The 18,660-nt window shown below is 40.8% G+C and overlaps 1 protein-coding gene across 1 annotated transcript; it reads left to right on the top strand.

Annotated features, from left to right (window-relative positions):
- The first annotated feature begins 228 nt into the window (after positions 1–228).
- On the top strand, positions 229–15,351 carry LOC135481779 (uncharacterized). Its single transcript, XM_064761479.1, has 3 exons — positions 229–357; positions 8,504–9,643; positions 12,122–15,351. The coding sequence occupies exons 2-3, from the start codon at positions 8,513–8,515 to the stop codon at positions 12,311–12,313; spliced, it is 1,323 nt and encodes a 440-aa protein (XP_064617549.1). The 5' UTR covers positions 229–357; positions 8,504–8,512; the 3' UTR covers positions 12,314–15,351.
- The last annotated feature ends 3,309 nt before the right edge of the window (positions 15,352–18,660 follow it).

The following is an 18,660-nucleotide window of genomic DNA, read 5'->3' as shown; positions in this document are numbered from 1 at the left end:
CAGGTTTGTCGGATAAAACGACTTCTCCCGTTATGGCACACACAGTTGTGTGGTCGCTGATTTTGTTTGTCCTCAGTGCTGTATCCATTGGAACAGACGCCCGATCTCGGAAAACGGGAAAGCCTTACCCTCTTGACCGCCATAATGTTTTGCTACCGGAAAAAGTCAAAGTTGTGTTGGGATTACCCGATGTGTCGACATCGTCCTCTCCTAAAGAGTTAAGGGAAGGGGGTAGCAAATATGCCCCGGACAAGCCACCCAGGTACATGAGAGAACTGTATCAGATTTACCGCCATGGGGCGGCCAATGCCGAGTTGACGACTGGCAATACGGTTCGGAGTATACATGCTGATATAGGTAAGTAGGTGAGGAATAAGGAAAATGATGTGATTGCAGATCATGAATAAAAAAAAAACGTAAAAGATAAAGTGTCGGTGGGAAAGCTGATTAAAGTAGTTTTTATAAACTTTCTCTTAGTTTCACCTGTGTTCTGTACTTGCGACAGAAATGTGTATACCTGTATAAATGGTATTAAACCCTCTTGAAGATCCCATTTAGATCGGTTACAACTGAGAAGTTGATACAGTGCGATTCCTTGTGAAACGTAATGCAAACAATAATTTCTTCATAGTTTTAATGCATTTTAACCGAAGTGCAGATGAATAACTTTCTCTTTCCAAATACCGTGCTCTGCGCTGTTATATCAGCTTTCTAGTTTCTTCAATGCCCCACTTTTCCAGTTTTGCACCGAATATAGAACAGCAACGGAATAAGTTGTCATTTTTTTCGTATGATTTCTCCTTGTGTCTGTAAAACTGAGCTGCTTTTGTGCACGCCTTGCAAAAGAAAATCAAATCTTTATTCAGCTAGACCACTGTTTTGGATTAATGTGAGAGATTAAGGAAATTAATCAATGGTCGAAGCATTGCATAGTGTGAGGACGTTTAAAGTTTGCAAGTGTGTGATAAAACCATGTTGCCGTAGGTACATGTGATTTGATATATCTCATGTTTTATAAATTTATTTAGTATGAATATTAAAGTCTCACGTTTGTCATCAAGCTTAAAATCAGTTTGGAGATGTCATCACGTAGTCATCCGAACTCAAGGCTTATTGACACAAGACCACGGAAAATTCATGTGGTGTTAGGGATATGTTTTCCTGGGAGACTCACCACGGGGTAGAGTTTACCGAGATCCATCTGGGAGCCAAACGTGCTTCTGGTAAAGCTGAATTGTGCCGTTAACGCTGTCCGCCTGTCCTGGTCTTACCATGTGGTAAAAGCATGGTCGAACGACACACATAACTTGGAACCACATTATTTTAAGGTGTATTTTCCTATTCAATATAACGGTTTTAAGAAATACTGTTAAATGCTGTTTACACCGCTTAAGCAATTCGTGTCCTCTGGTGGTAAATTCATCCTTTCATGTAAAATGTGTATACATTTATATACACATATGTATATGTTTTAACAATTCAGTCATTACAGAAATGACTGTGAACATTAAGAATATATAAGATGAAATATTTTTCAGAAAACTTCTGTGTCAAACACAAGCTATTTCAGTAGCATTTACTGGGCTCCATGTTTAGCTTGTAACTTATACTACCTTAAATGTAGCTGCCGGTTACGTTTTATCAGGCATTTTCCCGGACCTTTATAGTACAGTTTGCCATATAAATAATCGTAGACACATTTACTTAAATGCATGAGGGTATGAGAATGATCTGGTGAGATATTTATGACAGGAAATAAAGAAAGTGTTGTAATATTAGGTGTATTTCGAGCACAATACCAGAATAAGTGGATTGTTTTGGGCACCGCTTGTGTTTTTGCTGAACTGGGGAAGCGAGTTTTGTTTGTCGCTACCTCGGATTACCGCGAGACGTAAAGCACGAAGCTGCCAGGTTGGGGGCACAATTATCACTGTCAATGGGCATAACTGAAGCCGATTGAATCGAGCCATCTACTTGAACTAATTACAACATTGCCAGTGTTTGTTGGGCCACAGGAAAATGCTCTTTTGTGAACATCGGTCGGACGGACCCAAATTCTACCGTCTGCCTTGACAGTATTTTGTTGAAGAATGACGGGTCGATGGTATCTCCGTGTAGGACCACAGTAACCTGGTGTTAAGTTTTTGAGAAGGCTAAATTGGAGAATATTTAACCGACTTAAGCGCCCGTTAACTACATTTTCTCATTCAGGCCCCGCCCTTTTCTTGTGTGCAAATGACCCCCTACTCTATGAGATTTCGACACGCATGGCTCGGTGATTTTACACGGATGCTTTGCCCTCGACTCCACCGAATGACATCTCAGCGTAAAATGAATGAAGAAGTACCAGAAAACAAATGCCAGACGGCACTCTGTGAGCATGAGGGTTGATATAAGATCTCACGCTACTTGCTAACTCACGCGACACTGTGGACCCCTGTCTGCGTCTGTTCCCCGTTGCTGAGCTGACATGCCACGTTCATTTTTTTTATGTAACCCGTTACTTAAGGAGCTTATGACAATATTTTCCGGATATTAATGTCACCACAAATATTAGGAAAAGCCTTGACGGCGCCGTTGACACCGATTTTAACGTCTGCTAACGCTATTAAACCCCACAAAAGGCTTTAAAGGGAAGACATAAGAGGAATAACGATAGTACGATACGACTGGGATATGTCGTAACAGTGAGAGATTGGGACTGCTTACAGTACATCATATGCAGCTTTTTTTCCCTTTCTGTTATCATAGTCTTATAACGCTGTATGATTTTTATCGGAAGTGTCTTGTTGTTTATATGGTCTTCTAAAAAATTTCACCCCTTATCATAATCATTGATATATATTCACTTCACGTGTCGTGGATTGAAGATGTGTTGTATAAAATTACGAGGTAATTTCTAGATTAATACAGAAAGTGATCAATTTTTTACGTTGCGAAGTCTCTATTAATACAGAAAGTGATCAATTTTTTACGTTGCGAAGTCTCTATTAATACAGAAAGTGATCAATTTTTTACGTTGCGAAGTCTCTATCACATAGAGCTATTTCAGACATTTGTGGCATTTGCCGAGAAATTGAAAAGAGTGCCGTACCCTGTGTTAAACTGATGCTACAACGGCCTCTCTGTGCAAAAACTAAACAACATTTCTTCTTTGAAGGCCATGGGTACAGCTTTTGGCGGCAAGGCTGTGAATTTATCTTGATTTTGAACGCCAGTGTCCGTATCGGCAGCTGTTCGCGAGCGTTCTGCTTTGGGAAAGGCAACGACGACGAACAACTGGCGACCTAATACATATGGCGAAGATCTTTTGTGGTTCAGTTGCGAGTTTGTGTCTGGAGACGGCCTGACTGCTATATTCATTGAGAAAGCGCTTTCCCAATGCTTCCATTAGATGTTTATATAGATGCATACATTGAAATATATTACTAACGGTATTCTGACTCGTAGACAGACTAGGGGAAAAACTGAAAAAGAAAAAAGGTGACAAAGGCGAATGAAAAAGAAAAACAAAACAAGTGCGAGGAATTTGTAGCAAAAACTTACTAGAAGTATGTGTGTTTGTTTTCTGAACCTTGTTACATCTCCGGTGATCTGGCAAGCGGTGGAGGTGCCATTCGTGTCTGCTTCATAAGTCGACAGATTTTACACGGAGTTCCCGCCAGTCTCGGTGACGCCAAAGCAGACTTTATTTTAGATCATTTGAGCCTGTTTGGCTAACATAAAACTTGGTGTTCTCACCTCTGGAATTGTCTCTGCATCCAACACCCCCATGCTCAGTTCGCAATGGGAGCCTGCATGACGCCAAACTTCCCTGAGATCGACCGCCTTTGTTTGAAAGAATCTTTTGTTTCTTATTGGAGTTTGCAGCCTTTCCAAGTGCTTGAGAAATGCCGGTAATTTCTCTAGAAAAGTTATTAAGTTGACTAAACTTCTCGTGGCTTTTGCCCACATTTACATGCCCTTCCACCCTTAGTTTTGTTTGCTTTCAAATGTTGTCGGATCGAATCGGTCATTCCGATTGAACGTCAAGAATTTTGCTGAATTGACAATCGCTAAGAGGAGGTCCACATACAGTATATATGTATTAACGTAACAGTATAAACTGCAGTTTTACCTAATGCATATAGGTCTATACAGGAACATTTCTCTGAGTTTTCAATGCACAGCGTGCATTTTTAAAGTGGCCTCCGGATGACACCCAACGGCCTACTAAAGAATTCAGCAGCATAGCAGAAATTCCCGTTTTTATCTTCGCCTGATGTTCACCTGGGTTGGCAGGTCTTGAGACCCCTATAGGCTAAAGCTAGGGTGGTCCATTCGCCATGTAAATATATACCCAGCAACAGAGACATTTTAACATCTTCGGTCCCCATATATGGTGACTTTATTAATGGTTATGGTTAACGTTGCATTTATCAGCTAGGTCATACATACAAACGTAAATCACCATCAAAGTTAAAATGTTTCCATCCATGATCGACATATAGACCTATAGTCGTGTATGTACGTCAAGCTAAGCCTGATTTACCCAGACTGCTCAAATCCCTTAAGAACTCCAACAAAGCAACGTCACCTGTCGTCGGCCAGCAGAGGAAATTAGCTCTGTTCAAAATGTAATGACTTGCCTCTGTGTATATATGAATATTTGATACACAGTTAAGTGCCCACCGGAGAGAAACATTATTAATGGAGTTTAAAGAGAAGAGAGCTTTACTATTATTTGCCTGTCGTTCGACTAGCGGCTCTCTGTCTCACAACAAGACTTCACTTAAGTGGGCCCTCGCCCCTTGTCCTAGTAAATCACTCCAGTTTATCGCGGGATAGTGCCATTTAAATCTCAATTACGTGTAGTTTATAACAGTGCTTTGAGTGCCTAGTGCAGTTCATTCTCCGAAGCCTTTGGCCCGGACAGAGCATAAGTCATGGAACCAGGTTACCATGCACGAAATAAAATGCATGTTTCTGTTCTGCCAATGCCACTACGATCATTTTGAATGAGAAGTCAGCAAAATTCATAATTTCACGTAACCTTTCACAGAAGTGAAGGGTTACGAAAGCAAGAGTACTATATTAGGTATCGTTAAGTTTAAAAGATAGTCCGGGTAAGTGCTTCTTATATATATTATTTGCTCACAATGTGTTTTAATGAATACGATATGAAGGCCTGTTTGGAGTAGGAGCTGTTTTGGGGTGCGGTTGGGAGCTCGCGTGGACTGTCAACACAGAGTCGCCGTGTTGACTGGAGTAAGCACCCGCAAATAAAGATAGGCTAAAGTAAACGCTACGTGATCAAAGTAAAATCAACACCGCAAACCCAATAGAGATAAAAAAAATGCCAAACGAAGGTTTGGAGCAGAGACACGGACAGCACACAAAGCGACTCAGCTCAGATCCAGTCAAAACGTCTGTGTACAACTAACTTAACGTCTAACGGATTAAATCAACGTCTAACTTTCCTAATCGTGTTAACACCGATAGCAAAAGCTGATTGTAAAACAATAGTTCACCGGGGACCCCTGTAAACAGGAGAAAGCCGACTGAATTCCAACCCTGTCGTCTAGAAAGAAAGACAGGTGACTTCCTTACAAACTCGCCTTTAAGGGGTGCATGTTCTTATACTATGAAATCTCAGGTTGGACAAACTTACGAACAAACGGAACATAGCAACGTAAAATAAACCTGTAATTATGTACAAATTGTTAAATTTGGTGCTCATCATCTTACAAAAGTTTAGATAATACGTTTCACCGATATGTCCCAATTACCTAAATAGGCATCGAATTTTAACTGTATGATTTTTAATGTAAATATAAGTCTAACATCTGAATGGAAGCACGCGTCTCTTTTAAGTCTATATATGCATAAGGCGTAAGCTTACATAATTTGGAAGAATTGTGTACTTTTTCCATGGGCGATAACATGACTTTCTACCTACCATATACCTGTATGAGTACCTATTTTGGTTTTTCGGTGCATCGTTTTAACTGCAGCACATTAGGAAATCTTCATTATGTGTATCAGTATACGAAATCTTATTTACATGCATGAAACTGGGATCAGTACAAATGTAAACAGAGAATCCTGCAACAATGTGGTCTCTTTAAGCGGTGGATGTTCTAGGAAAAGATGAAAGGAGCCAGTGAATTGCTTTAACTAAAAGATTCAGCGCCATTCCATAGTACCGTTTTGTTTGGATTGACTGCAACAGGGGGTAAATGGAGTCCGGCCAATCTCCTTGTTGTTTGATGATTAAGGATTAAACAGTGCTAGGATTGGGGGGGGGGGGGAGAGAGATCTTCAGAGACTGTAATAAAACATACGATAGCATCGTGTGGACATGTGCCCGCGTCCACGACAGGGTCTGAAACGACAGTGAGTTTTGCGGGGCGTGCGTGCCGAATTCGCCCTTGGGGCAAGAGGCGGGGTCAGTGAGATGAGAGAGCAAGGCTCGTGGCGTCACCCTGCCTCAGCTTCGGCCCAAGACACTATGCGAGACTCTGATCCTCTGGAGCAATTTTATAGCCAGAATTTATGCCCACCAGACGACATTGTATTGGTTTGTTTGTGCAGGGGCGCTGAAAGTCATTCTTAAACAACCGATAGAAATACGACGAGTGCTCAACGCGCAACACATGCTGAACCCTGGATCAGAGCACCCGGCCAATCTCCTTAAAGATGAAAGGGATCTATTTACCCAAGTATTTTGACAGAGAGACCCCGGCGACACACTGTGCTGTCATCTTACTATATACATTCAAGAGGTTGTCTACTTTTGCCTGTCGCGTCCCCACCTGTTACTCGCTGTCCTGTCCCATTGTTTGCCCCGCATCCTTGCGACCTCTCGGACAGTGCTCATGAGTCTTTTACGAAGGAGACATGCTCTTACTGTACAATAAAATCAGGCACTTTAGACCTCTGTAGCTAGTTTTTTGGTTATTTACGACTGGGATTTTTTTCATGAGAAGAAACACCGAAAAAGATATGGCAAGATTATTTGATCTAGTCTATTCCAATGCGCAGGTGTGGAGTCTTTAAGAGCTGGCTATTTATCACGACTTTGAATTCAGGTATTCAGTTTGTAATAAGAAGCGGAATACAAGTGATGATAAATGAACAATTGTCAGTACACGTATAACACATTGTTTGATTCAGCGACCTTCTGTGAACTGAACAATTTTTGCATGTTACAACAACAACTGTCATTGTAAGAGAGCACGAGGTTCCACTAACACGCGTACGAAACACCCCACTTTAAGTACCCTACAATACCGTGACTTCAAGAAGCTCAATGACCCGTAACATGCCGGACGGCCCTTACGTCATAATCCATGGTTATCGCCCAGTTCAAGCTTCCACTGCAAGATAATGTTATCGCTTTTATTAGGACGTCCCGACGTCTCGACGAACATTTGTTTCCCTAAATGACTCCATTTCTGCGTAAGCCTGTACACGCAAAACATCGTCGAGGCAGACATACATGTATATCAACTCTTTAAACCCTAGTATCCGTCTATCGGAAATACCCCGTCGAGATTCCTTCAGAGTGACTTGATTTTGTTACCTAACGTAAGTGTGGCAAGTCACCTCAACCGAAATAGCGTCCTGAGTCACGGAAACCGCATGATGCTGTAATTTCAAGTACTGCCAGAGCTGACCGAGAATCAAGTCAAATATCACTAAGACCGTTTCACTTGGTAGTAGAGTAAAACCATGTACTCTGATATTGCGCAGAGAATTTCTTTTCAAGGAGATGTTTTTCAAGACCTTTCCCAATTGGCAGAATGATATAAAACTCTAGATCTCTCTGCTAACAAGAGGCCCCTCTTTATCAGTGAGGTTTCGCGTTCAAATCCAGCTTCCAGTTGATAAGCTTAGACTTTAGCTCAGGAGTAGATTTGTCAGATATTTTGGTTTTCTCCGGGCTTTAATATCTGATTATGGCATAAAGTCCCAATGAAATAAAAAATATAAGTATTCTAAATTTCACCTGTTCTGATTACACCTATACGAACTTGTGGTCTCTTGCTTTGTCTCTACCTTTCTATGAACACCAACGATGATGCACCATGTTCATAGTTTGGGGTGTAGCAACCCTTTAGCACAGGCCATTGCACTCATCTTTTTCCTAAATTTATACCATTTCCTATTGTAAATAGGAATAATAAGTCCTGAGCGGGTCCATTGACGTCAACTGATAGATAAGTGTTCAGAAAAAGTCAGAGAGGTGAGAAGCTGACGCACCTGATTTGGCCTAAACCTATTGTTATGGTCTATTTTTGCATACGATTTATAATACTATTGTTTGAAGAGCCGCCTCTTACGTTATGAATGCTGTGTTTGAGTACAGTGGGAATTCTTTTTTTTTTAGCTGTCTTGAGTTCGGCGGAAAAGCCGGTTTTAGTGTTACCGTCATCTCTACAGCAATTCAGATTCCCTGTGTATGATAATGTGTATATTTGTTCTGTGATGAACCTTGTCTTTGTTTTTCTCATTGTTCTAGGAGACGTTAATGAAGGCCATATGTTTTGTATTCAACCTATCTTCGGTGGGCCGTCAAGAGAAAATCATCAGCGCGGAAATACATATATACCGGAAGAAGGCCAAGAAGGCCAAAAAGAAGAAAGACCCGGAGATGCTTGTATATGAAGTCGCTCCCCAGTACATGACGCTCAGCAAGCAAGTAAGTTTGCACCAGTCCAGTCGGGGATGGCACTCTGTTCAGGTGACCGAACCGGTCAGAAGCTGCCTTTCAGCCAGAAGGCTTCAGCCTCATCTTTTGGCTCTGACTTTTGAGGGAGAGAACAACAAAGGTCGAGCAAGTCTCTTGTCTCTCAAGAGGTTTATTAGTAGGCATTCTTTGCCTTTCCTGATTGTGTTTTCCAACGACACGGCTAATAATATTACACTGGACCATCTTGATCCTCACTATGGCAAGCCAAGCACACCCAGAAAGTCTTCTCCGCTCAAGAACAACCCATCCTCCGTGCCATTGCCTCATCCAAATTTCTTCCACGGTACCGACTTTACTCTGGAAGAGTTGGGGTTATCAACTAATGTGAATCACAGGCTACCAGACACGCCGTTAAAAGAAGAAACTGACGATTCCACGGTGGTTACGAACGATACGGGCGAGCAGGAAGCAGCCGTGGAAATTTTAGCGATGAGTGAAGATGGTGATGACAATGCCACAGAAGTTGTGCAGAGAGCAAAACGGTCTATGGTGGATAACAAAATACCCGAAGAACCTTTTGACTTCAGTTCTTTAAACTTTAATATTCCCCAAACGCATCCGAGTATTCTTGTGTCACGGGAAGAATCACGACAGCACCAGTCCTCCTCAAAGCTCATCCCGTATCCCGAGTCATCACGGAAAGGTAGGCGAGGCAAGAAAAATCGAAATCGAAAGCGAAACCGAAAAAACCGTCGGCGCCGAAGAAAACACAACAAGCAGAGTTTGCCTCTTCCTCATGAATGGGAGGAGCAGGACAACAAGACCACAGTCATAAAGGACGACACATTGTGTAGTCGAAAAAAGCTGGTGGTAAATTTCGCTGATATCGGCTGGGGAGAGTGGATCATCGCACCTGCTTCTTTTGAGGCGCATTACTGTGCGGGTTCGTGTCCATTCCCGCTAACAAAGGTAAGAGACTAGGTCTTACATAGCATCAGTTACCGTGGAAAATAATTGGTGGCTTGAGGCCGGCTCGGGACTAACTCGGACGTTCATACTAGCAAAAACGGTGACCTAAACTAAACCGGCTCTTTAAGTACGTTTTTTTTTCTGATCCACCAATTTTGGTGACCTAAATGAGAACCTCCCGATTTAATCAACCGTTTCCTCCATGTAAACGCAAAACGGCAATTGCTGGCTCACAATCAAATGTTAGATCTACTCATCGACGTCTAAACGCTGCCAGCCACATATGGGAGAGCTGAATAGAGCCGGTCCCAAATCCGGCCTTTTTTTGAGTCCAGCAATCTACGCTTGTATAATTACGGCTTATGATTTCATGCTGATCACATTACTGGTATATGAACTTAACCGAATTATTTAACGTAATGCACACACTTCTCACATTTCCGTGATGTTACTTTTGAAAAGGTTCAAGCCAGTATACTTCCTCGTGTTGGCAATTGTGTCAGCGGTAATTAATTAAACACAGATTATTACCTGTGTCGTCACAGGCGATCTTGATCTATAAATAAATGCAGTGTGTCGCTGTGAACGTTTGGCAGACACCTTACCGCTTTACCGTGTCATGCACCAGGAGGTGTTGGTGCGATAGCCATGATCTGGATACCATGTATATATATTAAGCATTTCATTGAGAAACTACTCTGTGTGTAACGGTAAACTGGACTCGTGCAAAAAAAAATAATATCGTCCCTAGTATTATTATTTGCAGCTTGGAAACGTATGTAGACTATTATAAACACACCTACAATCGTTATTAGGGAATGTAGGCTAACTCGCCGACAGTTGCTTGTTTACTCGGCATGTATGGGCACTGTTTCCTCTATCTAGAAAACTTGCCGCCATTGTTTAGATAAAAGTTTTTGCGTGTGGCATTAAGTGATAGTGAAATACAAGTAAGCGAACAAATATAAGGCCAAGTGTCAATTCTGGTATAATTCCCCACAAAAAAGCAGCGGACAAAAAGCATTTGACTCAGGTACTTGTTTCAGTACGAGTTTAACGACTGCAAAATACCAGTAGCTGTATTTCTGATAGACGTGGAGTCTTGGTAACAGGTAACTGTGGGTTGTGTGAGACGTTATTCTCTTTCATGCAAAGAAGCAGTCATTAGTTTTCATAGATCTTGTGCAGTTCATGTTCCAATTAAGCTCGTGGTCCGTGATTAATTTCCAGGCCGCACATAAATGTAGGTGTGCCAATTGCGCTTTGATGAAAACTGCATGTTGATGTAATAATTACTGTGTATATGTTCCCCTAGTCCCATGGATGCTTATACTGTCCCTAATTCCGTGTATAGCGGAGATAGCTACAACTATAAGTGTAAACCCACTGTATAGTGGGAGTACATATATAAATGTACATATATAAATGTACAGTTCTGATTTTTGGTGGAGTATACTTAGCGCACTTTTGTTCATAAATAAAACTTATAGCTTAAATCATCGCATTTTACGCAGGGTCGAATTATAATGAGGATATCGTGTCGGAAATATATCCCTAACATAAGAGACTGACGGTGACTCCTATTTGGTGTGTTATCAGTCACATTTTATTGCATGGTTTAGTATGTGGGAATTCGTGGTAGCAATTCCGTTGGAAATCGGCTGTAGGATGACTGATTTTGAGCTTTTTTCTGAGATATTAAACGGTTGATATATACGACTGCCGAATTTCTCACTTATATTATAAAATGTCACAAATCGCCCTACGGCGTTCTCGGTGTATCACTTGCATAATGATTTGCATGATCCACAAATTTCCAAGCATGCATATGCTGTCTTTGAGTGAGCTTCTCATACACGTTGTAACGAGAGATATTTTAAGGTTTCGTACCAAGACAGACATGTGTGACCTTTCTGAGTGTCATGACAAATTTCCTCCTCGGCACTTCACTTTCCAGATCACCAGAACAAATCTCCCACACGTCACCTGTAAGATGTTTCGCCGAGACATGTTCAGGACCGTGATATTCCTTTTTCATTCACAGTGTGTATGTTCAGAGAAAGGGCGTTCGTATGAGCCTGGCAATGTGCAATGTTTCTTGCCAGAGCTTTGGTGGTAAGACACTAATAAGCTTACTGTTAACCGCCCTGCAGGAGAATAGTTTGTCAAAAGTTGAATGTGTGGAGTGTTTGGGGAGTACAGCTAATGATTACTGACATAAAACAGAAGCTTCTTGCACTTAGGGGAAGGGCTTCATGGCATCCCCCACTTGACTCTCTTCCCACCCGCTTCGTCTTTTCCTGATAAAAGATATGGTTTATTTTTGACACTATCGCTTCTAACCTCTTAAATTATCCGTGCATGTTTTGCATGATTGAGGCTTCAAGCTCAGTGACATAATAATTGCATACCGCTATCAAAAACTGTTTCATTTGAAGAGCAATAATCAACTTATCACGACGCTTTCTATCATTGCAGAGTTTGCGGCCGTCCAACCATGCTACCATACAGAGCATTATTAATGTGATTGGCATCAGACCGGAAGTCCCGGCCCCGTGTTGTGTTCCAGAGGTCATGACCTCGGCGACATTACTTTACTTCGATGGAAATAAAAACGTTGTACTGAAGAACTACCCTCACATGAGTGTGCAGTCATGCTCCTGTCGGTAAATCTTGTTGCTGTGTTGTGTTTCGGTTAACTTCTTTCTCAGGGTTTTCATTTTTGCCGCACACAGTACGAGGCTCACGATTTGGTGGAAGTAGAAACTTGTTCAGAATTTCGAAAGGCAAAGAAAAGATATGTGATCACATCACTGATAGTCCTTGAATGAGTACTTAAGATTTTTTCCATGTAAATGACGACAGCTTAACGATGTATCGTCCTGGAAGGTGTAACAGGTGTGTTGCACCAAGGTGTTGTATTATCACGCTGACCGATCAAAGACACATCTCAACCTGACGCCAGGTGTCGATAGGGTCCACACGCGGGATACCTGTATAGTTTCGTCTTATCTTCAGGAAATTTGGACGCTGCCAAAATCTCCTGGTGTGCTGTACTGCACTAGTCAGCAACCTTGCCTCTTTTATCACTTCAAAGAGGATGGAACGATTCGGCGTCAGTCAGTTTACTGAAAGCAGTTTCTAAATAAGGATGTGCTATCAACTTAAAGGGTTGATTGCCAAGCGGAGACGAAGCGGCTAGACGTTTATATTGCCGAACTGACTAGAAGGGCGAGAGGCAGACGACCGAAACCTCCCGGGGCGCAAACCAGGCTTCATGTCAGACTTAGTATGTTTATTTGACTTTGATCACGCGGCTTGAAATAGCGTGAAGTATTGCTTGGTGATAGGACGGCAGTCACCTCAAGCTTCCGGTGCCGGAAAGGAAGCAATCGGTCTGGCGTCAACTTCAGCTCACTGTTATGTGCAGAAGGGAAACAAATGACGGCGAATGGCAAGTGCCGATCTTGTATGCTCTATCAATGTACTTGGCACGGACAGTTTCTGTCTTCTATATTCAACATCTCTTACCAAGCATATACTGAGGTTATGACTCGCACATATCATGCTTCCTTCGGAATGCTATTATTATACTTATCCATGTGAGGAAGATGACAAAACAAATATTATAACAACAAAGAACTCTTTACACAGGTATGGATAACGGTTTTAACTTTAGAATACAGAATGCGAATATTATTTGCTTTGTCCCGAAGAGATGTTCACAACAAACTATATGTACATGGAATGGGAAGATCATTCCTAGCGCTTTGAACTTAATAATGTCTAGTTGGGTCTATTCGTCATGGAAAACTTTGTGTCATGCGAAGAATTCTTCCACGGGAGCTGGATGTGGAAGGAAGAAACTATGTAGGGAATCACTATTATGTTTTATGCGGCAGGTATATATCGTTGATCTTCATGTCCTGCCTTTTAGAGCTTTTGTAGATAAAGAATTGCTTATTTTACTCAATCTTTTTGTATTGCCTGATAATAAAAATTACTGATCCTACCAGTGATTTCCAGATAAGAAACTACAAATACTGCATCCACAACATTTCACTTCTCTGTCAAAAAAAATTTTCCTGACATTTTTAAGGCTTTATTCGCACTTATCCCCTAGAAGTTTCACACATAACGCCTATGACCCATTCCAAATAACCGATGTACACAACGGATCGAAAGACACCTTACTTAAAACACAGTATTTTCGTCAAATTTTTGCATGCAGCATTTATAAAACATTTATGAGTCTGTTGAGATGTAATCCATATCAGCTCCAGAGGGCAATATGAAATGGACCTTTCATTGGGAACGTTAATACATTGGGAGTGTGTAAATGCCAAAGGTTTTTGTTCGAGTATACAGGATTATTCGTCTGGGTATTTCAGTATTTATATAAGCTTTGATCAGACGTTCTGCCTGTATGTCACTAGAATGTGGACATATACCATCTTATAAATGTTGAATGTAATGATATGAATTGAAACTATATTGCACACTACTGGATTATTATCAGCATGCTGATGTTTTCGATTCCGACTGTTTCGGTATCTGACGTGGCTTTCTTAGAACTGAAGCGTTCATCTGGTGCACCCACAAACCGCGTACTCAAAAAAGTAATGAAAAATTCTTTTGTAAAAAGTGGCATCTGATCCGATACAGACAGAAAGAGAAAGGTGTACAAATATGTAAGTTGGTAGCCCATGTAGTACGTCCTATAAGCAATTTGAGACTGACAATGGTTATGAGGAAATCAACATTATCGAACAGGTATGATTGTTTGCTGGAATCAGAAACGTTTTTCCGAATCGCTTGCATTTACGTATAGCATCATACACGTCCATGGGGGTTTGAGGCAGATGGGGTTTGATGGAATTAAGGCTGATGTATGTGTTATAATTATGTTGATAGATATGAATAGTTTGTGTATCTTGGAATCTTCTTGATTGCGATGAGCAAACAACAAAATGATTATCCAGCATTGTGGTAAATACATGTATAAAAGTTCCCTCACACGGTACAGTCAACGGATGCTGCATGGTATCGGATGGAAGTTCATAGAAGACTGTTGTTAGCTAGACTTCATATACGTTTATTGATTTGGTTCTGTTCAGTCAGTAACTCTGATGTTTATTGTAAAGCTGGTATCGTCTTTCACTGAGTAGTGAAACCAACAGTCAATGATACTAACTGAGAAATAAACACTTTACTTTAATCTGCTTTTTATTCGAAAATAGACCGCTGTTAAGCAATGCGACTTTGAACAAGTCAGCCAAAACCCCATATACAAATAAATCTCCGTAGGCTACTGATGCAAAAGTGACTACATTTGAAAAAGTATTGTTTTCTGTAATAAAAGTGAATACCGGATACATGTTGGGAGTTCTTGACATTGCTGTGAAGACAAGCGAGATGTTATGCCTACCTCAACGCGTGCCTAGATGTATAGGTATATCTCCTATCTCCGAGAATTAATTTGAATATCAAGCCGTATTTCGTGTGGCTTCTATCACACTTTTGTCGTGATTATGTATTATTGGTTGTATATTAGATTATTGTATATTTTGTATATATGGACTACCTCTGAGCTGACACGTATAAGCACAAGTGGATATCGGGTACTTCACACTGGCTCGGGCGTGATTTCGGAAACACTGCAACAACATGGAATGACGGAGTGATGTATAGTTGTTGAGTTGTGAATAAAGAAATTTATACACATTTGATATCTTTTTGTTGCTTTTTGTGTTATCAAAGAACAAGATGAGAAATGTCCCTGCAACAAAAACGATCTCAACTTGTAGGCTGCGGCCATATGTCCACTGGTTTGCTAGGCTCCGATAAGTTTCCTACGCACAAAAACTTATTCACCATCTGGTGACCGAAATATTCTCTTGTACGCCATAAAACACAAACTAAATCAATGTGAGCCCACAAGCTGTATCACATGTTTGACCACTATTTTGGGTAGACTGATTAAACCAAATGCTTCAGCCATGGATATTCTTGCGGAAAGACTTTCATCAATTATATAGCCTTACATGCAATGTGGAAAGTCCAAATTTCTTCAGAAAGGACGGTGGGATCAGTCTGAAGCTTCATGATAAAGCATACCGATTGACCAGTTGAGGGAGTCACCTTATCAATCAGTGTAGTCGAAAGGCCGTTATTTGTTCCGCTTCCTATACTTTAATCGTTTGCTATTCAATTAGTTTCAAACAACCCATCTTTTTCAAGTTATCTAGTGGCCAGTGGACATGTAGATGGGTAGCATACAGTGCTGTCAATGCGTTAAATATAACACAGCAACATTACTCATCAGTTCAAACCGATTCTATTTGACTTATTTCTTCCACTCGTGAATTTGTTTAACTTATACAAGACAGTACGAAAACCTTTGAGCGAAGTAAGTCGTGAAGTGACAAGATTCAAAAGAGAAAAGCTTGAAGCGATAAAGGGTTATACATATTGTTTGGAAGTTAATGCAGAATTGCTGACATAAATCGAAACCATTAGAAAAAAAACTCCCTTGTGGTTGCCCAATATACTAGACACGTACGTCGACATTAAGACGGACTGTCGTAAAGGAAGGTAGAGCTTCTTCCCAAGACAAAGATTGAATATTTCCCGGACAAATAGTATGCTTTGGATATGGTAATTATATAGACAGACACTGTAAACGAGGGTCAGATCATAGCTTAGACATGTGGACCCCGCTAAGTTTGTTTTTCCCATTCATCAGAAGGAAGGCGTTTTCGGATTTCAATAGAGGTCGTGTGCTTGCATTTCTAATTAGATCAATGATGTTGTTTAATCTACCGAACGTAGCCAGTGTTTTCTATGGCGACCGAAGTCGAGCCCTAACTCACTCACATGAGTAGCAATGCAAAGAGTCCGGTTGCCTTTATATCGACGCCTTGGAAACGTAGTTGTTGGCAAAACAAGTCGCCCGTGAATATTTAAAGGTTCTTAATGAACACACGTCAATCCTGGTCCAGTCAATACGGGGTCAGAGCCGCGCACGGCTTTGAATACACAGGCTTATCAGTTTCCCATGAACCTTAGGAAGATCCTTCGAGAAAACTTATGAAGCTCTTCAAAAAATATTCAGACTTTAACCGAAATTGCTTTGCTGTGCTGTGTACGGCATGGTCGTAAATTTGCATTTGAGAAGTTGGTCTTTAGACTGTGATACTTACCAAACTACAGAACCATATTAACGCCATGGTTATTTGATAACATGACGCGAGGTTTGGTCTTGGTTTCTTGTAGGCTATGTCCATCAGCCTTTGCAAGTGGCTGTGTCAACTGAACCGGGTCCTAACTGATAGTGTTATCATTACAATAATACAGGATTAGTACCGGGGATATATACATGTTGTTATATGTAGAATTCTGGCAGATACCTGACAAGGATACGCTCGAGTATTAGTTTTTAAGGAAAGCCATATCGTATCCTATGCTATGTCAAAAATCCCGTGTTATTTTTTTTTACTTAAACGAGCTTTAAATGTGGGACTAATTATTTGGTCACTACGCTCGTGTCGTCTACTTTCATAACCGTCTGCGCATGTGGTTTACATTAGCTTCTCGGTATCTGTTAAAATATGATAGGTTAACTCGAATCTGTAAACCATTACCAGATGTCGTATGACACCAGAGAGCTGCAAAAGACACTGGGTTTTCTGTGTTGTCGAATGGCTTTCCTTTCACATTATACTATAGTGCTGAGCTTGGAAAGCTACCTGTGTGTAATTTACGTGCCTGAACACTTTTGAGACGGTGTTGAAAAGTCTTGTGAGCAATAATGCCCACAAAGACAACGACAGGCGAACCACGGCTTAATATGTTTATGTGGTTGGCTAAAGATCCCTGGAAGGCCGATGGGACCAGCGCTGTCAACGTGGGCCCGTGACGATTGCCGGGATAAGACACCTCTCTCCGGTTACCTATGTGACTTAAGCCTCTGTTTGAAGGTGAATTATTCCTGACGGTTGTCTAACCGAGAAACAAAAGCATTCCGGGATTTTAAATTGCCTCCGCATACACCGGAATTAAAGGTCCGTTGTGTTGTCTGTCTAAACACTAGGTTTGCTGCTAATCCGCCTCTCATTCACAGCTTAATGTCCTAAAATATGCTGACCGCTGTCAGAATTACATAATGTCATCAGATCAAATAAGCCACATTTTTGCTGTTGACGTTAGTCTAACCTTGACACGAACTACGTATCTCTCGTATAAATGAAGTCAAACAGAGATTCCTATTAAGGCTTAACAATACTTTGCGGTGAATCAGTGTTAAATCATGTAACTGACTCATCCATTATTTCAAGAACAATACAAACAGACTGAATCAATGCACTTTGTTACAGTTTACTTAATATTTAATTTTTTTATTAATTTAAGCATTGACTAAATCAGCACAAAACCGTACAACTGACTATATAGTACATGCATATTGAAGATCTTTAAAAAAAAACAAGCATGCATGGTATATGGGCATGTACATGTCAATTTCGTCTTTCACGTGCCAGAGCTTCTTGAAACCCACAAGTTAACCGCATAGAAAGGAACCAGTCAAACGGATGTTCGTCTTTTTTAATGAAACGGAAGGGAATCTCGGAGGGGGCAGTTACTTCCGGATGATAGTTCTCACTGCTAAAAGGTAGTGTACGTAGTTTGACATTGGTTCTCTACAATAAGCAAAGCAGGCACCTGCTGATACGTCATACTAAGACAAAATGATAAGGATAGACTAAATATGGAAATGTGGTTTCTGATTTCATTTTGAGGCGTGCGGAATAGAAACGGATACTTTTTAAAGGGCATATACATATATACATATATGTGTATGTGTTTATATATACGTTTTTTGAGAGTTATAAACACAGATTATAAATTTTTTTAAATTTTGAATTCACACTTATAGAAATGCTTCATCTGTATTGAAATTTTACGTGACGCACCGATATATGCAACAAAATGTTGAAGTTTCAAATTAATATCAAATACTA

Source organism: Liolophura sinensis, chromosome 1, assembly GCF_032854445.1.
Source record: "Liolophura sinensis isolate JHLJ2023 chromosome 1, CUHK_Ljap_v2, whole genome shotgun sequence".
Lineage (NCBI taxonomy): Eukaryota > Metazoa > Mollusca > Polyplacophora > Chitonida > Chitonidae > Liolophura > Liolophura sinensis.
Note: the sequence above shows the minus strand (reverse complement) of the source record. Positions and strands in the feature narration are given on the sequence as shown.

Bases quoted from the DNA above. Each gene is read 5' to 3' on its own strand.
- LOC135481779 (XM_064761479.1), top strand. From the start codon at position 8,513: ATGAAGGCCATATGTTTTGTATTCAACCTATCTTCGGTGGGCCGTCAA. The intron at 9,644-12,121 runs GTAAGAGACTAG...CTATCATTGCAG, and splicing joins GTCCATTCCCGCTAACAAAG to AGTTTGCGGCCGTCCAACCA.